The 23,559-nt window shown below is 55.0% G+C and overlaps 9 protein-coding genes across 9 annotated transcripts; 6 read left to right on the top strand and 3 right to left on the bottom strand.

The window, feature by feature from the left end:
* Nucleotides 1-15: 15 nt before the first annotated feature.
* DSM5745_00272 (LysM peptidoglycan-binding domain-containing protein) lies at nt 16-2,141 on the top strand (the record flags this gene model as incomplete). The annotated part of the gene is made up of 5 exons (XM_026742288.1): nt 16-445; nt 503-644; nt 698-1,609; nt 1,678-1,946; nt 1,999-2,141. 5 exons carry the CDS (start codon nt 16-18, stop codon nt 2,139-2,141), a joined length of 1,896 nt encoding a protein of 631 aa, XP_026608133.1.
* Nucleotides 2,142-2,406: 265 nt separating this feature from the next.
* DSM5745_00271 (uncharacterized protein) lies at nt 2,407-4,770 on the top strand (the record flags this gene model as incomplete). The annotated part of the gene is made up of 1 exon (XM_026742287.1): nt 2,407-4,770. The coding sequence occupies one exon, from the start codon at nt 2,407-2,409 to the stop codon at nt 4,768-4,770; it is 2,364 nt and encodes a 787-aa protein (XP_026608132.1).
* A 1,121-nt stretch (nt 4,771-5,891) lies between these two features.
* DSM5745_00270 (uncharacterized protein) lies at nt 5,892-7,225 on the bottom strand (the record flags this gene model as incomplete). The annotated part of the gene is made up of 5 exons (XM_026742286.1): nt 5,892-6,407; nt 6,461-6,698; nt 6,758-6,810; nt 6,862-6,898; nt 6,957-7,225. The coding sequence occupies 5 exons, from the start codon at nt 7,223-7,225 to the stop codon at nt 5,892-5,894; spliced, it is 1,113 nt and encodes a 370-aa protein (XP_026608131.1).
* A 1,912-nt stretch (nt 7,226-9,137) lies between these two features.
* Nucleotides 9,138-10,851, top strand: DSM5745_00269 (putative oxalate decarboxylase; the record flags this gene model as incomplete). The annotated part of the gene is made up of 7 exons (XM_026742285.1): nt 9,138-9,447; nt 9,495-9,600; nt 9,646-9,817; nt 9,860-9,927; nt 9,973-10,093; nt 10,138-10,642; nt 10,703-10,851. 7 exons carry the CDS (start codon nt 9,138-9,140, stop codon nt 10,849-10,851), a joined length of 1,431 nt encoding a protein of 476 aa, XP_026608130.1.
* Nucleotides 10,852-11,511: 660 nt separating this feature from the next.
* Nucleotides 11,512-13,710, bottom strand: xanC (transcription factor xanC; the record flags this gene model as incomplete). Its single annotated transcript, XM_026742284.1, has 5 exons — nt 11,512-11,923; nt 12,017-12,209; nt 12,847-12,987; nt 13,042-13,533; nt 13,614-13,710. The coding sequence occupies 5 exons, from the start codon at nt 13,708-13,710 to the stop codon at nt 11,512-11,514; spliced, it is 1,335 nt and encodes a 444-aa protein (XP_026608129.1).
* Nucleotides 13,711-16,628: 2,918 nt separating this feature from the next.
* On the top strand, nt 16,629-18,083 carry DSM5745_00267 (uncharacterized protein; the record flags this gene model as incomplete). The annotated part of the gene is made up of 1 exon (XM_026742283.1): nt 16,629-18,083. One exon carries the CDS (start codon nt 16,629-16,631, stop codon nt 18,081-18,083), a length of 1,455 nt encoding a protein of 484 aa, XP_026608128.1.
* A 1,951-nt stretch (nt 18,084-20,034) lies between these two features.
* Nucleotides 20,035-20,529, top strand: DSM5745_00266 (uncharacterized protein; the record flags this gene model as incomplete). The annotated part of the gene is made up of 4 exons (XM_026742282.1): nt 20,035-20,049; nt 20,103-20,173; nt 20,265-20,351; nt 20,439-20,529. The coding sequence occupies 4 exons, from the start codon at nt 20,035-20,037 to the stop codon at nt 20,527-20,529; spliced, it is 264 nt and encodes an 87-aa protein (XP_026608127.1).
* A 491-nt stretch (nt 20,530-21,020) lies between these two features.
* Nucleotides 21,021-22,258, bottom strand: DSM5745_00265 (Zn(II)2Cys6 transcription factor domain-containing protein; the record flags this gene model as incomplete). Its single annotated transcript, XM_026742281.1, has 2 exons — nt 21,021-22,133; nt 22,193-22,258. The coding sequence occupies 2 exons, from the start codon at nt 22,256-22,258 to the stop codon at nt 21,021-21,023; spliced, it is 1,179 nt and encodes a 392-aa protein (XP_026608126.1).
* A 388-nt stretch (nt 22,259-22,646) lies between these two features.
* On the top strand, nt 22,647-23,548 carry DSM5745_00264 (RTA1 domain-containing protein; the record flags this gene model as incomplete). Its single annotated transcript, XM_026742280.1, has 2 exons — nt 22,647-22,818; nt 22,872-23,548. 2 exons carry the CDS (start codon nt 22,647-22,649, stop codon nt 23,546-23,548), a joined length of 849 nt encoding a protein of 282 aa, XP_026608125.1.
* Between the last annotated feature and the right edge of the window lie 11 nt (nt 23,549-23,559).

Below are 23,559 nucleotides of genomic sequence, written 5' to 3'. Positions count from 1 at the left end.
CACCTTTGACTCGGTATGGCATGCCGTCTATTTGCAGCGTTTGCCGTCTCTTTGGTCGTCACCGGTAGCGATGCAACCCAGTTCTTGACTGACAAGACCCTGCCTGAGGGTACACTGTCGGACGAATGTGCGAGCGCGCTGGTTTCCAACATCTCCTGTCCATACCAAGTGGCTACCTTTCTTCAGGACCGATACTACCCCGTCGAATCTCTTGCGGAGGCCTGCACCCCTTCATGTGAGCAAGGACTCGCAGCGTACGAAGAGGGCATCTTCTCTGCATGCAGTGACGCTGATGTATATCGGCAATCTGAAACAAGATATGCTCCAGCGTATGCAATTCCCATGGAGTACTTGTATTATTATAACAAGACATGCATCCGAGATGACGAGCGTTGGTGCCATAATGTGGCCCATCAGATGGCGACCGGAGAGATTGCTGCAGACCGTACGTGCCTATTGTATTTCGACTCTTGCTATTTCTCCTGCTTATTATCGTTTGCAGGATGCGACGACTGCGTGATTAAACAGTGGCAGTTCGTTGCCGGCTCGCCGATGTACGCTGGTAATCAATTGAGGTCAAGCTACACTGCCTTGACCGAAAGCTGCTCTAAAACTGGTTTTCCATTGGCACCATCGACCTCGCTGTAAGCCTGAACGACCATGGAAAAGAAGAAATAATGGACTGACGCTGATATAGCCCGGCTGCTTCTGGTACCGCAACTCCCACCCCAACCCCGTCAACCTGTAGCGGTAAGGCATATACCATCCAGCCCGGAGACACATGTCAGTCAATTTCCAAGTCTCAGGGTATTGGCACCGCGCAACTGCTTGTCGATAATGATCTCGCGGCATACTGCAACGGGTTCCCAACCCAGGGTGACTTATGCATCAACCACGCATGCACCACTCATACCGTGGCCGCCAATGAGACATGTGCAGATATCGGACGGAAGTACATTGTCACTCAGGTGCAGCTGACCACTTGGAACCCTATATTGGGCCAGGATTGCCGGCACATCGAGCGGTCTGTAGGTGACAGCATATGTGTCTCGCCGCCAGGAGACGACGGTTCCTGGACCCCGATTACGATCCCATCCGCCGCGTCCTCAACAGCAACTCCGATCCCTACCCCGGCCCCTGTTCCTACCAACCTGGCAAATGGCACAGTGCGGCGTTGCTCACAATACTACCTCGTGGAGCCGGGCGACTACTGCAACAAAATCATCCTCAAATATAGCATCTCGCTGGAGGACTTCCTGTTCCTCAATCAAGGGGTCAACCAAAACTGCACCAACCTCTTCGCCGATGAGTCTTACTGTGTCTCTCCTCTCGGCTCCATTGATGACTACCCCGGCGCCCCCGGCTATATTGATCCCAGTGCAACCTACTCGGACATTGCATACTCCAGCTATCCGACGGCGACATTTACCCCTCCCCTCGACGTCAACCAGACGACGCTGTTACTCATATCTCCGGACGGTCGAAAGGACTGTTACCTCTATGTGGCCGGAACTGAACTGCAGATTGACGTCTCCGGTACATTTTACACATCTCCCTGCCAAGCCATCGCGGAGGCGTGGGGTAAAGCAGTGGAGGATTTGGAGTCATGGTAAGATTGAATTCCACTGCTTTTACCTGCGGAAAATGTGCATCCTTCTCTGACTACGTCGCGTACAGGAATCCGTCCATCAGCGCCAACGGCACGTGCAGCTTTAGCCCTAACTTCAGGTACTGCATGGATCCAAACCGGCCCACAGACAGTGGCCTTGTAACGACAAGGACTTCTGTGCCGTCCTCTGGCACATCAGCGACGTCTGTCAGTGCTACAGCTTCCGTGAGCACAACCGCTACCGCGACCGCGACGACGACAACAACGAGCGAAGGCCCTCCCGGCCCAACCCAGTCAGGGATACCCGACAACTGCAACAAATGGCACCTGGTCACCAGTGAGTATCCTCTGTCCTTGAGTATCTGGTACGTAAGCTAATGGTTGCACAGGTTCGGAGGAAAACTGCTCGAGTGTGGCCGCCGAATACAACATCAGCCTGGAGCAGTTCTATTCCTGGAATCCCGCTGTGTCGGAAGATTGTGTGGATGGCTTCTGGAAGGACGAGGCTTATTGCGTGGGTATAGCAGAGTAGATTTCTAGTATCGTCACCCTGGGTACAATACCTCAAATACCAGAGATGATGAGTGGATCGCCAAGCCTGTAGATTCCCTTACTAGCGGTAAAGTACCGTACCGTTCACCCCGTACTTAAATGTGTTTGTCCCCGCAGATCTTCCTACTAGCGGTAAGATACCGTACCGTGGACCCGTACTTAAAGGTGGATTGTCCCCCAAGATCCTGTCGATTCTGTATTCCATCCATCATTCCTCTCTTCACTTCATCGAGTCTATATCCAGAATGCCAGTGTTAGCCGATCTCCCTGACCTACCCCCTGAATTACTCGACGAAATCTTCGCCCTCGCTTTTGACACCGCGCCCAGCATTGGTAAAACCGTGCAAAAAGGAGACATTGACGTCCAAGGTCTCAGCCGTCTACTGCTCGTCAACCGCAAATGGTACCAGGCGTTTGTGCCCCGGTTGTACTCTCGCTGGACCTTTAACGGAGCGCGGCACAGCTACAGCGGGTTATGGAAGTTCATTCGCACGGTTGTCACAAACCCCGATCTCGCCGCGAGAGTGCAGGTGCTGAATATTGGGAACTGGGGAGGTTCTCCCGCGTACTACCTCGCAAGGCATCACGAGCTCTTAGACCAAGATAGGAGTCTACATCTATCACCCGACGATGAGGAAGTCGCTAAGATGGCGATTCGGCGTGCGGGTCTGACAGATGAGCTTGGGTCTCAGATTCTCCGAGCGGTCTTTGCTAGCGACAACGACTACCGAGACCGACGGCCATTGGTGGCGCTTCTACTGTGCAGTTTGCCACGAGTGTCCACTGTATATGCGCATGTTCCGGAGACGGACCCGTTTTTGGGGGGTGTTCTGAAGGTAGCACTCGATCAACAACAAGCCGCCTCATCCGCGGAATCAGCCTTGCTTCTGGGGCTGAGGGAGTTGCATGTCCTCAGCGAGGTTCCGAATTCCATTGAGGACGGCCTCAAGCCGCAGGATGACGATATCTCGGAGCCTTCCCTGCAGCTACATGATATATGGCCCGCTCTGTATCTGAGGCATCTCAACACACTCCGTCTCTATAACCTGGACCCGGACGGCCTGGGTCGCCTCCTGCAGGAGACAATCCCAGTTCAAGGCCAAGGAAACGAATGTCATATCCAGCATCTTCACATCGCCACAAAGAGGACATCGGCTTGTAGAGCAGAAGATCTGACCGCTCTGCTCACTCTGCCGACGGCTTTGAAGAGTCTCTCCCTTTCCTGGGACATGGACAAGACCAAAACCAAAAAGATCAAGGGGAAGAAGCGCAATGTCTGGCAGATCTCTAACAACGAGGTGTGGAACGCCATTCAGAAACACAAAGGGTCCCTCGAATATCTGGATATGTTGCACGCCTTCCCTGCGGGACCGCGTCAACACCGGCCAGAGGACCACTTCGGTCTTCTAACTGCGTTCACGAAGCTGAGTTATCTCTCTATCATGACTGAGATGCTCATCGGTGGCTACCATGAGAACACAACAGCCCCATTTCGTCTGAAGGACACCCTGCCCGCCAGTATCGAATCCCTAGTCATCGCAACCGATTCCGCCTCCAATACAATCCCCGACCTCATACCCCAAATAGCGGAGGTAGTATCACAGTTTCCCCATCTCAAATCCTTCCAAACAAGCGACTACTCCGCGGCATCCGGTTACCTCCCGCCGGGAACAATACCATCCAAGTACCAACCCATCAAAGAAGCCTGTTTTGGCCGAGGCATCCGTTTCAGTTTCCAAGGACTCTGCTCACCTACGATCAAACTAGAGCAGTGCCCATATCCCCTCGGCGCCCGGTGCATCAGCCGATGGAAGCAAACATACAAGCTCCGCATCGACGGCATAGCGCGGTACAAAAGCCTGCATTCACGCGCGAAACGCAAGGCCGCAGGCCGCAGAGAGACTCCATCGCCCCCACCAGCTCCAGCAAGACGCAGATGGAGGAACAAAACACACGTCATCCCCTTCCAGGACCACGGCGGACATGCCTCGTTCATGGTGTTCCAAAGCGAGGAAAATACCTTACTCCCGCCCCTAATGAACATAACCATCTACTTCACGCATCCGGAGGGCCCACTGCCCCAGCCCGCAGACCTAGAAGCCGACCTGAGAGCCATGCACGCCCAGATCACAGCCGACGGACTCGACGAATTCCACTACCGCCTCGACGTCTACTTCCTGCCTGCCGCCGACAACGACGCCTGCATCGCCCACTACCAAGCCGAGAAGGCAAGCCGCGGAACCTCGCGAGACATGTACAATGAAGCAGAGATCCGACTCGATACCGATTTCCCGCCCCCGTCGACCCCGCGCCTCCCGGGGATGGTGCAGACATACCGGCCCGTCCGGGGCGCGAACTTCACCGGGCTGATGTTCGTATACCCGGACCGGACTTGGAGGGGGGGCGCGCAGCAGATGTGCCGTATCCGCTACGGGCCAGGCTTTGAGCTCGGACAGCCCTTTGACGCGAGGTGGTTTGGGTTTGTGCCTGGTTCGGCAGAGTCGTTGGGACACATGATCTGGGAGTACTCACGTGCAGGTGATACGAATTGGCAGGAGGGGATTCGGATATACCAGGATGTTACGGAGAGGGGGTGGACGACGTGGTGAGGTAGTGTTCGGGGGGCATAGAGATGTCCACAGCCCTTATCAACACTGCAATTGTGGCAGCTCCTCCGGTGTACCTGCTGTGCCTAGTATTGTATCCAGTGATAAGTAGCAATATGACTCGTTCTTGCCTTTGATCACAACATTCATTGCTCTTGAATGTTGATGGTTTGAAAGGGAGTCCGCATGGCCTCAATCGCCCGGGTGGCACTGCAATGAGTCTAAACTACCAAACTGCTACTGCTTTGGAAATACTCGTATCAGCAGCATAAACCTGCGTGACATATTTGAGTAGCAACTTTTGTCTTGAGGCTGGAAGTAGGAACGGACCAGGGCGGGTTTGAATACATAACCGCAGTGCAGTGCAGTGCACTGGAAATATATTTCGTGATGGTATAAAAAAAAAACACCAAAAAACCGCTGGAAAAGCTACGACCTATAAAGGCTTGATTTATGCGCGTAACTTCGGATCAATGACGTGCTCTCAGAAGACACCTTAGCAATAAGTAGAAGTTGGTAAAATCCTAGGTATATTATTCACGGGTGAAGAAGAGGAGGAAGAAAAGAGAACAAACAGGTGGTATGGGTAGTCTATGGTAGGTATCTGATATAGCAGCAAAAGAAATTCTAAAACAACAGAACATGCGGCTCTTGCTCAGAACAAGACAGAAAACGTAAAGTAAAGCGCCAGCAAAAGTGGCAAAGACAAGTAGGGATAGGGGTCGCGCCGTGGTCTATCAACTCCGTCCCTTTTGCAAGCCCGTTATTAGATCATTAGGGGTTTCGCGGTGATGCAATAAGTGATTTTTGAATGAAAAAAAAGGAAGAAGAAGCGAGAAAACGCCGGTTGACAGGAGAGTTGTCGCCAGTGTACAAAATATTTGTAGAACGCCGGCCGTGCAAGGTGTAAAAGTGGAGTACGCTGGGTGATAGAAAAAGCGTATCGTGCCTGTGGCAATGGAGTTCGGCTATTGATAGGTTCAAATAGAGATGAGAGGGTGTCCTTTCCCAACGAGGAGACGTGAGCAGTATACCATCATTCGACGTCAGTTGAGAAGGAGTTGCGTGGCACGTAAGAATCAGGAAAGTGATGTAGCTCTGTTCGGGTTGGTCGTTTGTCATGATTATGCTGCCGCAGAAACAGCGACAGCACGATATCCCTTTGCGAGCTCCTCGCAAGCGCCCCAAATCCTCCTCCGGTTCGCAATGCCCATGAGGGTCGGATCCTCAAGGCCGTACTTCGGCTTGGTGACGGAATCAAGCCAGGTATACACCTGCTTGTGGTTCAGGTCCACACCAGGAGCTGAGTTGCGCAGGATTTGGGTTAGACTCTCCGCCGGCGCTGTCGAGTCGAAGAGCCATGGCATATCGGACTCAATGAAGGATCGCCAGAAATAGTCGTCGTTCGTCAGAAGGTGGATGAAAGGGGATGCTTGAATAAGAGACTTGAGTGATGACCCAGGGAGGAACGAGCAAATTTGGTAGACGAGTTCGGCGGGAAGAGCGCCGAATGGGTTCTTGGGTGTTCGGGTGTCAAAGTTGAGGTTTTTCGATGGGGTGTGAAGGGGTTTGTTGGTTTTCAGTTGTGTTTGCATGAACTTTGCGAGGTTTGGTGTGTTCGTGGGGTGGCGAACGGAGAACTGCGTGCCTTGTTAACCAAGTTGGGCCGAAATCAGACATGATGTGTACGTACCTCTGCCCCAGGAAGACAGCGCCAGTACTGACCCTGGGCGTGGGCAACGTCATCACCGTAGGCGAGTCGCAGGGCAGAGCCTGAGCTATTGCACATGCCCATCATGACATCGTAAAGAACATCCAGGTCGACGTCCTTGGGGTCCGTCGTGCCTGTCAAAGATCGAAGGAGGATCTCAAAGCAGCACCAGTGGAAGGGCACCACCGGGCCAGGGGCTTCATCCGTCCCGAAGCCGTAGCTGGACGGGAAACATGTTAGTCGAGGCGGCTCTCTTCAGTCGTAGTAGGAGTACCGCACCAGTTGAAGTATGTTCGCTTTGCCCGCTGTCCCATCTTCACAGCTAGCTCGCCCTGCCGTCTGTTAGCCAGGTTCGTTTACTTTGAGGGGGGAAATGGACGTACTGCATCTGCGTAGTATCCTGGTCCGGAGACAAACGCTCTGCTTGATACGCAGTCAGGCTTTGTTTAGATCAGTATACAGGTCGTGATTGGCCTACTTGTTCTTCCCCTTGACCTCGTGCATCCCCAAGCAGTGTACCTGCTTTGTCCAGGCAATGTTGTCCTGATCGACCAGGCGCGGGTCATAGCTTTGAATGGACTCCTCTCCATCCTGGGGAACAGGCGGTCGTTCTTCCGCACTGTCCAGCGACCGAGATACACTCTCGACATATTGTCGTCGTCGCTCGGCCGTAGCATCTGATGGTGTCCCGATGCGCATGCCGGAGAAGCCGACGCCGCAAATGGCGCAGTAACAGTCGAAGGCCATTGTAGTGCAGTCTCAGTATACCGTCCGTCAAGTTGTCGTACAGGATAAGAATCAGATCACAACAATCGAGGAGAACAGGCCAAAAATCAAAGGTTGGGGAGAGAATCAACCCAAAATTAGCCGGGCGTGGCCAATCAGGGGCGTTTGCAGTGGATCTCGACAATTTCTTTCCCGTCGCATCCATCCAGGGCACCAATCACCACGTGTCGTCTCGTCCACCTGACTGCCATCGGGGCCACCGCCATCTCGGGCTCAGCCTCGGTCAGTCCACCCCCGCCCCTTTCGGCAACTCCGTGCTTGTCTCGGGTTGCTGGAAAGGGTAAAGCGGTGGAAGCTCAGGAGGAGAGAAGCCCGAGCTGCCGAGTCCCGGTCGCATCCAGCCATCCACGGGTTAGGGCACAGCGCCATGGTTGACTCGGTCACATGACACAGGCATGATTCGTGCAGGTTGGCAAAGAGAAACTGTGAATCGGCCATAACTCGGCTTGCTTCGCGGTATCAGGGACATATCTCGCCCAGAGACAGCCATCGCGCGATTCGCGCGCATCTCCGACCGCGTTGTGTGCTTCAGGGCTTCTAGACAGGTCTGTGGTGGTCATCTGGCACTCCCATCGAGTCGAACCATCGATTATCGCCACAAGTCGACGCCACGCTTGGCCTCGACGGCCATCTGATCGATGTCTCACCGCGCAGAGTGACAAGAGGGAAATGGCGTGCAAGTTGGGAAGCAACGATGCCGGGGACGCGCTGAACTTGAGGAAGGCGAGCCCGGGTCGGTCGGATTTGAAAGACACTCACCACCCCGCACTCATCGAGTCACCATCTCAATTCCTTGATTCCGAATTGGAGTCATTATGATCGTCAGCACAGGGCTGGATCCTGCAGAACCTCCTCAACGCTCGCACTCAGCCCTACGAAGCAACGCCAGCCATTGGCCTGGCTGGGCCTGAGGAATCCAGTTGCCTAGAGTGGGACCCAGGTCAATATCAAGACTGGGGAGAAGACGATGGCCCAGCCTTTCAGGGCGCAGAACGCCCGTTGCTCGTGCAGCGTCATGATTTACATAGCCTTATCTATCAGCCATGCGGGATTTTTCATCATGGATTGGTCGAATCACAACGACCCTGACGGTCAGCGCTGCTATTTTGATCGCTGTGGACATACAACCGGCATCTTGGCTGCAGAACCGTTGAAACTGGACAATGACCTCATTGAACAGTAAACAACGTCCGTGAGGGGAGCCCTGCCTGCGGGGAGTATATTCCTCCTATAAGAGGGCTCGTCTAATCCTGCAGCGGCGGTCATGACAGGGGTTGTCTGCAGTGCAACCTACGACGGGATGTTCCTCCGCGTGAGGGGAGACAGTGGTTTCCAAGGGAATCTGCCGTTCGATCCGAAGTCAAAGGACAAAGACTGGTCCACTATAGGGCCAAGTCGAATCTTGACTTTCTTGGCCGAAGCTTGGATGGTATTGAGATCCATTCTTTGTCTATGTGCTGCGTATTCCGGGCCTGCGGATGCGAGGCCCGATCTGCGCATTTCCACTGTTTCAACCGAACAGCCATGACGATGATGACCACCTCCACAGCTCAGGATCAGGATCGCATCCTTGATCTCGCAGGCAGCAGGTATTATCAGCCCTGACGACGCAGGACGCACCCCCGCATCGATACCAATTCGGTCATAGCCAGCATCCAACCTGCAAGGTCACAGTCGGGTCAGCTTAGCCCGATTTCTCCTCACGAGGACCTGCAGGGTTACCAGCTGAAAGACGGCAGAGAGGACGGAGGGGCCGATGCCATCCTTCCCCTCATCCGGCAGCGCAGTATAAAGCTCGGTAGGGACGCCCACCTCTCCATCCGATACAGCGCAGCAGAGCGACGACCGCACAGCACGCACCCGATTGCCCACGATGAAGTCCACACTCGCCATCTGCCTTCTTGCGGCCTTGCCTTATATCCAGGCGGCACCGACGTTCCCCCGCGCTCCCGTCGTCTCTAAACGACAAGGGACGGATCCGAATCCCCCTCTGCACGGATCGAAGGACCTGCTCGGCTACTCGCCCAACAACAAGCTGACGGAGCAGACCACGGAGGATATCGTTTATACACTGGCCGTTGGTCAGAAGGAAGATGCCGACCTGGGAGTATACCTGGACTTCACGAACGTTGAGAACCCACAGCCCATCCGCGGATCCAAGGGAGGCACTGATCCCGGTCCCCGTAAGCAATGGCCGTTGACCCATATCACTTCCTGCTCACACTATCAGGAACCACTGAATTCGATCGCCTGAACAGCGACAAGCTAGCTCCTCCCGGAACAGACCATGGCCAGACAATCAACGCGAACTGGCCTATGTCTCTTAGCAAAGCCAAGTACGTCAGAGCTCTACCATTCTTGTTTCTGCTAACACCGAATAGGCTCGGTCTCGACGGTGCGGGATGGTCTCGTCAGGAGAACGTCGTAGTGATGCCAGGTGCAACCAAAATGGCAGGTGTCGACATGCGTCTCGAAGCCCACGGATATCGCGAGCTGCATTGGCATGAAGCCGGCGAGTGGAGCCTTGTGCTGAACGGGTCGTGCAGGATTCAGGTATGTCCTCCACATACTGCTGCGGCTCGACTGACCGAGTAGGCCGTGAATGAAGACGGCGAGACCTTTATCGACGATGTGACCGAGGGCGATGTCTGGTTCTTCCCTCCGTGAGTTTCCCCTCCGCGCAATCGAAAATGGTACTAACTATACAGGGGCGTCCCACACTCGATCCAAGCCCTCGACGTCGGCGTCGAGTTCCTCCTCGTCTTCGACGACGGCTCCTTCTCCGAAGACAACACCTTCCTTGCCTCCGAGATCTTCGCCCACAACCCTGTACGCCTCCCGCTCCACATCCACAACCCAACTGACATTAGTAGAAATCCGTCCTAAGCAAGAACTTCGACCTCCCCATCTCGGCGTTCGACAACATCCCCGACGGCGAACTCTTCATCTTCCCCGGCACCCCCGCCCCCACCGACATCGCCGCCCAGAACAAGTCCACTGCCGAAGGTCCCATCGAGCGCGACCTCACCTACAGCTACCACTTTTCCGAGCAACCCGCGCACATCGTGCCAGGTGGAAGCGTGAAGATCGTCGACCCGCAGAACTTCCCCGCCGCTAGCAACTTCGCCGCCGCGATCGTGACCGTCAAGCCCGGCGCCATGCGCGAGATCCACTGGCATCCAACCTCCGACGAGTGGAGTTTCTTCATCCGCGGTCAGGGACGCGCAACCCTCATCGAAGCGCCGAGTACCGCGACGACATTTGACTTCCACCCTGGTGATGTCGGGTACTTCCCCATGAGCCACTCGCACTATATTGAGAACACGGGCGACGAGGATCTTGTTCTGCTGGAGGTGTTGCAGGCGGATCATTTCAGCGGTATGCTCACCCACCCCTTTCACTAAATGTCATTATGATGAGTAAACTGACAGCAATTAGATATCTCGCTTGGCCAGTGGCTCGGCTCAACCGATAAGCAGATCGTCGGCGACACGCTGAAACTGCCTGAGAGCGCGCTGAACCACCTCAACTCCGAGAAGCAGTTTGTCGTTGCGGCGCCGACGAACCTCAACGATACGCAGGCTTGAATGGGGTCAAGTCGAAGGAGAGGGCCAGGACTGTGCGGTATTGGTGACGGAGGAAGACAATTGGTGAGGCTGGGGCGTAGATTAGTCTGATGATGATTTACGTGTTGGAATTGGTCGAGCTGAGTTTCTAGTTTCCGTTGCATTTGCAAAAATGTTCTTAGACAAATGAGGTGGAATGGAAATGGTGTATCTCTTTTCCCACGGGGTCTGCTCGTACATCTCATCCCAAGTTAGCCGGCTATTCTGGTTTCAGTCTGGGGACCGAGGGCATTGTGTTTGTTTGCCTGGGCTTCCTACTCAGGTGCGGCAGTCGGCCTTCGCAGGGTCCGAGAATTAGAATAATTTGGGCCCGCATCGGGACGCAGAATTGAAGGGAGAAGACGTGAGGAAGAAAGGGCCATGAGAAAGTGTTACATCCTTCCTCTAAAGGGACTCCAAGGGTGATGGTGAATACAACACCGTGGGTGTGTGTTCAATTCAGGCGGGAAATCTGCCCGCAAAACGAGTTCGTGCGCGCAGTCGCGCGAGAGATAAAACAGAATGCGGACCTTTTTCCTGGTACGGGAAATAGACTCGTCTCGGGCCAGGAGTTCAAAAGCGTAGCCCGAGGGAATGGGAGTCCGTCGCCATTCCTAGGTGTTCTCATGGGCATTGTACTGTTTAAATCCCCCAACCCCGCAAGGGATCAGAACCGCCAGTATCCCTCTCATTCTCAGCGCGCAGTCTCTGCGCCTGCAGTGCCAAAACGCGCCGACCAAGCGTTCCACCACAGATCGGACCAAGCAGCGTACACAGCGAGATCGCGCACACGGCAATGAGGTACGTCTTTGATGAACCACCGTCTTGGGGGTTCTGGCCAAAGATACCACTTGACTCGGCGAGCGATGCGACCAAGTATCCGATTTCGCCGCGGGCGACCATTGCGAGGTGGAGGATCGCGGCTGGGCATTTGGGTTTGGGAGGGAGGGACGAGACGGAGATGGAGGGTTGGCCGTGGTGTCCGGATACATGTGTAGGATTGTCATTGTTGTTTTCATCTTGAGCGGGAGGTGTGAAGGTTGGGGAGTCCTTCCTGCAGGTGGGTATCACCTGAATCAACGGCAACGGGGAAGGTTAGAGGGGGAAGGAAGCACGGTACTGGCCGTGCGACCTTGGGATACCGTACCGTGATGCCGCCGTTCTCATCGTTCTCGCGCCCAAAAGCTCCCAGTCTGGGACGCTTTCTCGTTTCCAGCCGTAGCTGGGACTCAGGTGCAAGACGTCGCATTCGACAGCGACGCCCCGAGAATGCGAATGGACGATGCCAGACTGGACGAGGGTGAGAACGGAATCCGGACCTGCCAGAGCCCCGTGCACATCTTCGAGGTCCCGAACGTCATGAGAATGGTGTAGATGAAGCCCCGCGAGACGACGATATATGGCTCAATCTGACTGGGGACTCTGAGAGAGGGGATCTAAAGATAGACTCGACCGGAGGTGGCCATATTTGGAGGATTTGTGGTTGTGTTGGTGGTTGAGGTGTTATGTGAGTGTGAGGGGTTTACCGTATTGATGCGGTATTCGCCGCAGCGCTGTTTGGGATTGGGATCTGGGTTGAGCGGGACGAGAACGGACTCCATCAGAGATGATGTAGAATTTCAGAGCTAGAAGCACGAAAAGCGTATACGAGATGGAAAGTTATGAACCTTGGAAGATGGTAGCCAGTGTTTGGAAGAAGCTTGAAGAACCTTGGAAGGTAAGGTTGAGAGTGAACCTGGACGAACGAAAAGAGCAAGCGAGCTGGCCTTGGCGCAGTGCCAACCAATCATGTGACCGCTCGCTACCAAGACTTAAGCCGCCTAACCCGATCAGGACGATACCAAGGCCAGCCCTGGATGACTATGGTGAACATGAAAATAGACAAATCTACTCCTTACATAAATACAGCTAATACACAATGTTCCTATCCCATCGAGTGCAGCGGGCAGCTCATCCACCCCATCGTCTGACACTGACACCCGCCCAGATCCAGCCCATGACTATGCGTATACCCCATTGTACTTCCTGAACTGTTTACGGGATATCCGGTGGTCGGGACGAGGATGATAGCGTTGGAGGACGGGCCGAGCGTTTGTAGGATCTGAGGGAGGGATGATTCTGTTTTATTAGCATCAATTGCACCTGAAAACAATTGAAGTGAAAATGACATACCCGTAGCCAAATACACCGACCCCTGGAACCCCCACTGCTCACACAGCTGCATCGTATCAAGGCCCAGCCCAAACGCCTGCCCAGCACCGGCTCCAGCCCCAGCCCCAGCTCCAGTTCCATGCCCCATCATCCCCGTCCCAACGACACTATCCGGGGAAACAAGCTCCGTGGGACTCGAGGTGCCGCTCGTATTCAGCGAGCCGATGGGCGCCGCATCTTCGTACGTCGATGAGAGGACAGGGAGGTGTGGGATCTGGTTGACGTTGAGGTTGAGGTTGAACGACGGCTGGCGCTGGAGCTCGGTTGGGGAAGACGAGGCCGAGGCTGAGCCCGGCGACAGCGAGAGCGAGGACGAGGCGGACGAGGGCGACGGCTTCACTTCGTAGGGGATGCAGGGCGTCGAGTGCCAGCCGTGCAGGGTTGCCGCGGCGCGGAGCTCGCTGGCAATGACGCGTTCTTGGAGTTTGGCGATGCGGTCGCGGATTTTCCGGCCTGGATGGGGTGGTTAGTGCTGGCGTCGCTACCCTGATGCATCTGGAGGAACCCTGAAGGGTGAGGGTAAGGGGGCCTACGATGGTTCCGCTGCGACAGACGGTTCTGCAACCGCCGCCGCTCCGTGGGGTCCTGCTTCGACAACTGGTCTTCGTCTAGGTGGTGTTTTGCGGGCATGTTGCCGGCCTATATACAACATACAACGAGGAGTACGTGAGAAGAAGAGAAGTGGACTCCGAGGCGAGGCGATGTACTTATAAGCCGTACCGTGCTTGGCCGGACGAGGCAAGGCGCCGGCGTATGACAAGATAAAGTGACTCGCGGGCGACGAGTTCCAATTCGACGGTCAGAACTCCGGAGGCAGACGCCGTGCCTCCTGGCTCATGAACCATGTGCGGGATGGGAGGGTGATTGGGAGGGAGGTCGTCGTGGAGGGGGCTGTACGACGCACCCGGCGTTTTGACCCAGCTATGTTTAGATCGACGCGTTGTCGATTAGCGGATGCAGTCACTGCGAGAGATAAGCCATTGAGGTCATAGAGGGTCGATGCTGACTGCGAGGCGGGCGTGATTGCAATGCCAGACGCGTTGCAGATCTCTATTCTTGTAGGCTGCAGGCGATGTATAGAGCTGTGTCGACCGCGGTTCAGAGTGGTATATCAAGATGGACGTGCAGCGGTATGGATATTCTGGAGCTTGGGGCATGGGCTGGAATGGTCTTGTCTAGAAGACCACGCCGGATAAGCAGTGGGTGCCCAGGTGGAAACGGAGGGGGGAGGCCGAAGGCGTAACAGGCATGGTGGAAGAGGACGAGAGGCATAACCTTTCCCCTCCTCTCAGGCAGCCTCCTCGCCACCGCAGTCGATCTGGGATCCGGTTCCAGCTTCCGGGACAAAGTACCAGAGAGTCGTTTCCCCTGGCGGCAACCACCTTTCGACGCAGCTCCAGAGTGGCCGGTTTCCCCCGACTGAGCACCCCAGCGCCGTCCCATCTCTTGGTGTCCGTCACCCGGCCACCGAGTATCCCAGCGGGCCTGGTATGAGTACCGCACCTCCAGATCTGGTTCTAGACTTGTACCCCAACACTTCGGGCAAGCCGGGGCGTGAACCGGTGTCGTCTAGACCTGGGCGTTGGCCGTACTGTGAAGTGAATGTCCCGAGATCAATTCTTTCGTATATACTTAGATAGATAGACGTGGCAAGCAACTCAGGTTAATTGAGCTTTCTCAGCGTACAAGAAAAATCATGTGAGATCGACAGACGGTCGATGCGCTAACGCATCGATTGACGGCAGCCTTCCTAGTGGTGGGCACTCGCTATGGCACCAACGACAGGAGAAAGGAAGAGGGACCGAATCCATTGCATGGGCCTGTCCTGTGGCGTTGTGCGCATACCGCGGAGCGTATGGACAAGGGAGACGGCGAATGGACGAGTCCCGACTCCGAAACGACGCAGCGACCCAGGGTCCCCGGCCCGTCGTCGCTCTGTTGATCGTCTAGACCACGAGCCCATACGGCGCCGGCTATGGGTGAGACAAGGCAGGGGCGGATGTCGCCCGCCAGTGCTCGCGAATGTCTCGCCAAGGCAAGTTCGGAGGTGTCCTGTTCGGCCTGCCATTGCCACCACGGGATGTACTTCCTCCATCCAGGTATCTGAGTACGCTCGAGCGGCCCGTGCGGCAAGGCGAGGCAGGCGAAGGCTGCTGTTGACGATAAGATCCGCGTCTGAGTTCCACAGCGCCTGCGGCCTAGCCTCGTCGCAACGACATCCTGGAGCTTATCATCGACCGATGAGAAGACGTCAGCCGGCTCGGCGTTTGGCCGTCAAGACCTCGAGGCAGAATGGCTTCACGCCGGAAATCTCGTGCAATTGAGCGCCTTCCTTGGTCTGGGTGTTGGCCAACTGTTTCGAAAACGAATAGTCCAGTCCCTGGACGGGGGTTTACCGATATGACTGTATGTAACTGGGCAGGGGAGGTAGAATGCAAATCACAACCGGCTGGAGATACGCGTGATGGCTACCTGCATCGATGTACATCAGGTAACGGCGATAACTCACCGGTCAGAGCATCGTGCATGCTCAACCCGACCAGGCCGAGGTAGGTAAACGGTCGATGATTCGCAGCGCGCTCTTCAGTTTGCGTCCATGTCGAGCAGGAATTAAGCATATCGCCATCGCTTGGTTCTCTCATCCGCTGCAGGCCAACTAATATGAGTTTGCTCATGCAAAGTAGATAAGTACCGGGTGAAGCTGGAGGAGAGGTCCTCGGTGGCCCTAAGCCGAGTCACTACACCATATAGCAGGTATGCCGGGCCATATGCGATAAGTCGGCCCCCGACGAAATTGGCTTGTACCACGTCCCGGAACGTTGAGAATCAAGGCGAGGTTGCCTTTTCTTGTTCTCGAGATTCTGGGGGATTATCTTGAGTGAACTGTTGCGAACGACTTGGACGTTGACGTGGTGGGCTACTGAGTACCATCGACTCAACGAGGGCCGGGGGCTTCCCGCGTGTGCTCCAAAATATATATCGGACCTTCAAAGCCAACACCCATTTCCTACTTTCCAACCAACCCAGCCTGACTTCCTCGTCAATGTCCGATTCTCTTACGTCCATCCAACACATGAAAATGATGAGACTCGCCACGATCGATCCAGCCATGACTCGAGGGTGGCTTAAAAATTGGAAGCGAGAGCCGGTGGCCAAGCTGGGCTGTGCTTAGTCGCCCGCTAGCAGAACTGGTCCCTGAGTCTCCACAGGGTCTCTTCTCTCGGAACCAGAGAGAGGCCTGTCCCTGTCGAGGATGGACAGAGCTTGAGTATTCTTGAACACATCTGATGGCCAAGTTGTTTGTCTTTTTGTCTCATGACACTATGAATGTTGCACTGACACCGTGTTGCACTGGCATCTGTACAGCCTCATTCTGCCCCGATCGGGCGTTGGCCCCCACCAGGGCTGAGGGGCTCTGAGTGGCTCCGCTGAGCCCTGTGACTCCTCTCGTGTTTCTGCCTAGCCTCCCTGACCACCATCCACTATTTATCCGCCCTTCCCGACCTGTTTTCTTTTTCTCTACTCCTCGCCTCCTCCTCTCCTGCAAAATGCGCTCCCTCATCGCGGCCTCTCTGCTGGCCAGCGCAGTCGCCGCGCGCAACATCCCCCGCGACCTGCTCAAAATCCGCCAAAGCAGCAACACAACCTCCCACACCATCAACCTGACCGCGACCCTCTATGGTTCCCGCTTCAACGCCCCCGTCCAGATCGGCGGCAAGACGTTCGACCTCCTCGTCGACACCGGCAGCAGCGACACCTTCGTCGTCGAAGATGACTTCCAGTGCGTCGCGCAGAGTGCTTACACCGGCGAGCTCATGAGGGTTTCCCAATCCACCTGCGACTTCGGCGACAACCTCTACAGTGCCAGCGAGAGCGATTCCTACGAGCTCATCTCCAACGAGACCTTTCTGGCGGCCTACGGCGCCGGCGTCGCAAGCGGCGACATGGCCCTTGAGGACATCACACTCGGCGGTATAACAGTCACAGACCAGCGCTTCGGGGCCGTCTCACTCTCAACAGCAATGGGGCTGGGAACGAGCGGAATCCTAGGCCTCGCATACCCGATCATAACCTCCGCGTACGAAGTCAGCAACGACACCGACGCCACCACCCTCACCACCGAGGAAGACGAGCTAGACGACGACGAAACAGACCTCAGCTTCCTCGACAACCCAGAGCCCTACAGCCCGCTGTTCGTGAGCATGGCGCGCCGCGGCCTCGTGGAGCCCTACTTCTCACTCGCACTCGACCGCCTCGACTCCGGCAAGGAGACCGGCGCCGGCGGCGTCATGGTGCTGGGCGGGCTCCCCGACGTCAAGCTGTCGGGCGCCTACGTGACCGTGCCAGCGGAGTACTACGCGGACGCGGAGTTCCGGGGGGCGAACGGGTCAGAAGTGCGCTCGTACTGGGCGACGACGGTGCAGAAGATCAGCTACGGCGACGACGGCGAGTACGGCACCTCGTACCAGACGATCGTCGACTCCGGGGCGCCGATGAACTATGTTCCGCGCGCTGTGGCGGACGCGTTCAATGAGGGGTTCGACTCTGCGTCGTGGGACGATACGCAGGGCGCGTATCTTGTTGACTGCGACGCCGATGCGCCGGCCTTTGCGGTCCAGGTTGGCGGGACGACGTTCACGCTTAACTCCCAGGATCTGATTCTGTATGCGGGTGTGGACCTCAGGGGCGATGACTTTTGTGTCTCGGCTATTACTCGCGGGATGGAGCAGCAGGTTAGCGAGACCGAGACGGCCGATCTGTATATTCTCGGCGCGAGCTTTCTGAAGGATGTCGTTGCTGTCTTTGACTTTGGGAACTCGCAGATGCGCTTTGCTGAGAGGGACGCCAGCTCCAGCTCTGGCTCTGGTTCCGGCTCGGGCTCGGGATCTGGATCTGGCTCAGATTCTGACGACGACGACGACAACGCTGCTTCCATGCTCCAGGTCCTGGGCGCTGGGAAGTTGTTTGCCATCGTCGGTGTTGCGGTTGCGTTGTTGATCTAGACGCCATTTCCAATCTTACACTATTTACGGCCGTTTATTGAGGCTTTGTATTTAATAGCATGAGTACATGTACATACTTGCATATGCATAAGATGCATGAGATATGTCTAATGATACATACAAACATATTAATTCTTTCACAAACTCCACAATGGGGTACTTGTCTCCTTGGCCTTATCCCTGATATAACACGACTAGTCGTTTGCTCTTGCAAAGGAAGGCGTTGGAAGCAGACACATGCTGGCCCGACCGGAGTTAAGCGGCGATAAGGACACCCCAGGACAACATCTTTGAACAATGTACTCGGCTTCTTGCATTGAAGCGCGGGCTCTCTGCTAGCTTGGTATCAACTTACTTAGATATCAGGAGATGTCCACGAATGGCCCTTGGTGGGTTAGTGGGCTGTCTTATCCCAACTCCGGGGATCGAGACGAGATTATCCCCACGGGAATGGATGCGGGAGTTCCTCCTTCTCTCAAGATGCTGGGCAATGCGATGGAAAAGTATAAAACCCAGCCGTATGGGGTAAGTAAACTGTTCTTTGACTCACTCATCTTGCCCCGGCTGTGCTCATGGGACCATCACGTTGACAGAGGGACAAGTGTCTAAAATGTCATGAGCCTCTTCTGGTATATCTACCAGATCTACCAGGTTGTCTAGTATAGAACTATGATACCTTGAGCTAGCACGCTACCATAATATCACCCTCTCGTATTCCCCAATCATGGAAGAAGGGCTACATCTTCAATTATGGAGTGCACAGAACCGAGTCAATCAGGGAGCGCTATACAAATGCAGCTATAAACCATGCGAGATTCTACATATATGGTTGGAAGAGGTGGACAGATATTCATACCAGGCCATGCAGCTATCAGCTTAATCCACTTCATTAACCCGCACGTCCAAACGGGACCGCTGCTGCAAGCCAGATTTGCCTACCTACTGAATATCTGGCCTTGGCCCCTTTCAGCGGTGCGCGCGCAATACTTTGGAAATGACGGAGTTCAAATGTTGGAGCTTGATCTCGGCTAATCTGAAATCTTAGTTAAGTTCTAAATCAGCATCGTTGTGAGGAGAAAAATAATGGATCTACTCTCCAATGCAGGGGTGGTTCCGCAAACAGCCGGGTCTTGAGTGGTGTAGGCTGAGGTCAGTCTGTCTGCTTGGAGCAGATGAGAGGAGCATGTCTGCAAACAGCAGGGTCTCGATGGGTCTATGGATGGTAGTTGAGGTCGTCCTGGAAGATGCGGGGTGATCGAGTACCAAGCTTTGGAATGATGCAGTAGCTACCTATTGTCCACAGGCGGGAACAAAGCCGACCGATCATTATTCAGGAAGTGGCTCGATGGAGCGTAGAGTACCCTAAGAGATGGTGATATAATGGATGGACCCAGAGATCGATGGGACACACGTGGGCAAGCTTCCGAGGTTTCCGGACGATCTGCCGCTACTTCCCAGCTTGGAGTATAAGAGATTCGAGTTCTACACGCACTCTGTAACTCAAGTGACACGCCTTGGGTCTTAATCAGCAACCAGAGGCCGGCGTGGTGAGGTATATCACAATTGACAGGTCATATGAATGCAGCATAACAGCCGGACAGACAGTCTTGGATAATTTCCTATCTGTGGCGCAGGATCTGGGCCTCAAGTCAAGTAATTAAGTATACTTTTGCCGTGAGCTGTGATGTCTTTGCATCCTCTACCACGTCATGACAGCTGGAGTGAGAAGGGTAAAATGGCGATATGATAATCAAATCGAGTCTATGATATCACTTGTATCACAAATTGCTCTGCCCCCGCTCCCAGCATGATCCTTATATCAAGCCACCCGACACGCCTTCTAATCCCCTTTCTAGCACATCTAAACTAGTTATCTTGACCTTCACCCTTCAACACACAAACCAACTCACCAAACTCTATTTACCAACGCGGACTACACATACCAGCCACAATGACCAAAGACCTAGTGAGTCAAACCAGCCAGGAAATACACTTCCCACTAAGTACTCTTATATCCAGACCTTCGACATCCGCTACGACAACGAGCTCGCGCACGAATACTACGGAGATGGAAAAAAGTTGGCCGATCGGTATGGATGTTTCGGTTCCTCTCTTTTCATTCAGGTTTCGCTGTCTCGCTGTCCCCCGAACTGGGACTGATGAAGGGTATGGCATGCACAGAGTCCGCACTATCTACGATGGCAAGCGCCTCGATATCCCGGATACTTTCGACTCGACGTTCACTCATCCTCCAATCCACTTTATGCAGTATGCTCTATTCCCAATCCGCTAATGGTCCGCCATTGAAGGCACCACCAAGATTACGATTGATTACTCACAAGGCTTTTGGTCTAGGGTTAGGGCGCCAGATGATATCGACATGGGGGACCTGCGCAACGTGGACGTTCCGAACGGGTTGCAAATTGAGATTATGGAGTTTGAGTAGGTAGTATGTGGCTGCAGGTGGTGGATCTGGGTTGAGTATATAGTATATAGTATCATACTAGTGACGGGTACCTCCAAACAAATGATTTCGTTAGGCTCGTTGATGGCTGTTACATATCCAGTGCAGTCCGCGCGCAAAATATCCTCATTCCATGCCTATAAGGCAAATCCGGCTTTGGATCACAGGACATCGGAGTGCAATATTTTACTTCCTCACCTCTAGGGGGATCGGCGGACCTGCCCCCGCCCTGGCGCCTTGGTCGATGTAAGTAGGGTAGTCGTGGAGTCTGCCTGTGCGAAGACCCCGCTCAACCCAGGATATCAATTCCCATATATTCCGCTGGTGCATGGATTCGCTGCAGGGGTCCCGAGGAAATTTCGGGTGTCAGAGAGCTAACCTCGGAGTATAAGGAATTGTTTGCGCATGTGCCATTATCTGAGACCGAGATCGAATGTGAAGACCCATACCGAATGGACTGGATGGAATTGATATCAAGATCGCGGATGTATGACCTCCAGCGGCCCCTCCAACCACCCCAACCACCCGTCCCCTAGATACCTCGTAACGGATTCAATGATATAAGCCCCCGAGTCACCGAAGATCCAAGAATCCCGATACCTGTACAGCAGCACCGCCCAATGCGCAAGAATCACCAGCGCCTCGGGCCGTCTCGCGGTAAGCGCCTCACCAAACTCAACCTTGACCAAGACAGGCCAGGTAATGACGCCATTAATCCCAGCGTGCGGGTTGTCGGTGGTGCTCGTGACGTTCGTGCAAACCTGCAGGGATTCAACAGCATTCTTATAGAGGTCCGTCAACTCAGGCCCTAGGTTGGCGGCGGTGATGCGGTCCCAGAGGGCGTGGAGGGGAGGGTCAAGCGCGCCGTCGAACTTGTACAGGGCCATCCCGAGATCCAGAGCTGGCTTTACGACGCTGTCGGCGGCGAGGAGGAGCGGCCATGCTTCGCGGAGGATGGTGCGCACGCCATGGTGCAGGCGGAGGTAGTGCGCGAAACGGGTGACGAAGTAGTCGAAGTCGTCGTTGTTTTCGCGGTAGATGAGCGTGTCGCAGAGCATGTGGATGCCCATGATCGAGGAGAAGAGGAAGAGCGGGACGCAGGTCTCGTCTGTGACTTGCGGGTTGGAGTCTTGGAAGATGGACAGGGCGTGGGTCTGCAGTTGCGCGGCGTGGTAGTGGTAGTAGTCGCGCTTGTTAGGGTAAAGGGTGCTCAGGTGCAGGGCGCTGAGGGCGAGCATCTCGTTGACCAGGTATGGGGTAGTGATGGCATGCGAAAAGAGACTGGGCAGCCAGTGGAGGAAGCCATTGGGGTCGAAGGTGCGGTGGGTGCTTGAGTAAAGGTTGTGAAAGAGCTCGACGTGGAGCATGTTGACTGCCGGGGGTTCATCGGAGAGCCCTGAGGGAGAAGGCGTGGTGGCTGCGGGCGACAGCGAGGGCGATGCGACCGGCGTGGGAGTGCCCCCGCTCAGGCTGGACACGGGCGCTGCCGGCCTTGGAGTCGGGGTCGAGTTGATCCAACGACTCCCATATTCACAAATACGCTCCGAGGCAGTGCAATTGGAGCAGATTGGGCGTTTTTCGTCGCACTGGCCGGTTAGCTGGGTCCAGACCACCATATGTAGGGATGAGAGCGGGGGGTAAGCACCTTGACATGACGCCGCTTACACTCCAGACACCCGTTTCGAGATTTCTTGTGAGCCCGACGGACCATGGCTGGCAGGCTGCGAATGACGAATACGCGTATTGGCGGGCTTGCAGGAAGAGCAGGCAAATATGGCGATGCAAACCTGGCGCCTAGACGGAGGTCCGCTGCAACAGGCTAAGAATAGGTAAAGAGGGTAGAGAGGGTAAAGAGAAAAAGTCGTCAGGGGCGAATCGGAGTCTCGCCAGTCCGCGTATGCACAGACCATGCACCGCCCCTGTTTCGATATCCTCATGGACGATCCATGGCCCCGGACAGTTCCAAATATACAGGACAGGTCCACTCCCTATACGCGTATAGACACAAGTGCAATCTTGACGATCTATAAGTATCCCCTCAACGCAACTCCTAAATCAAAAGCAAACCAAAACAAGCCAAAGACCACATCCAACACAAGATGGCAAAGCTCGAACCCCTCGCAAGCGGCTACTACCTCTGGCACTATGTCCCCAGCATAGCCGCCAGCGTCATCTTCCTCCTTCTCTTCCTCGCCGCAACACTCTTTCACTCCTGGAAGGCATGGAAGACACGCGCTCGCTTCTGCATCCCGTTCTGCATTGGCGGACTTTGTACGTCCTCTGCCTCTATCATGTAAGCCCAACTAACAAGGATCCGCTCACAGTTGAAGTCATCGGCTACGGCGCCCGAGCATCCTGCACAAACAACACCGCCAGCATCATGAAATACTCCATCCAAAGCGTCTTCGTCCTCCTGGGACCCGTCCTCTTCGCCGCATCCGTCTACATGGTTCTCGCCCGGCTGATGCGCAGCGTCGGGGCGGAGAAATACTCGCTTATTAAAATCACCCGAGTGACCAAGACCTTTGTTACAGGCGACGTGGTTTCCTTCCTGGTTCAAGGCGGTGGCGCCGGCATGATGGCGATCGGCAGTCTGGCAAGTACCGCAAAGGGCATTGTTATTGCTGGCCTGATTATCCAGATTGTTGTGTTTGGGTTCTTCATGGTCACATCTGTGGTCTTTGAGAAGCGGATGAGGCGCTGCCCGACTAGTATCAGCATGAGCATGAACGGAGGCCAGGGGGGCAATTGGAAGGGTCATCTGTATCCGCTTTATGCTGTTAGCGTGCTCATCATGGTCCGGTCGGTGTTCAGGGTCGTTGAGTACGCCATGGGGCAGGAGGGATATCTCTTGTCGCATGAATGGCCGATGTATGTCTTTGATTCTGTCCTGATGTTAGGGGTCATGGTGATCTGGGGCAGGTGGCATCCGGGGAGTATCAGGCAGGAGGCTGCTGGGTCGCAGCTGCTGAGCATGAACAGTGCGCAGAGCAAGGCCTGATCTGGGAAGGA

The sequence above is a fragment of the Aspergillus mulundensis genome (assembly GCF_003369625.1).
Source record: "Aspergillus mulundensis strain DSM 5745 chromosome Unknown scaffold_0, whole genome shotgun sequence".
In the NCBI taxonomy this organism is placed as follows: Eukaryota; Fungi; Ascomycota; class Eurotiomycetes; order Eurotiales; family Aspergillaceae; genus Aspergillus; species Aspergillus mulundensis.
Note: the sequence above shows the minus strand (reverse complement) of the source record. Positions and strands in the feature narration are given on the sequence as shown.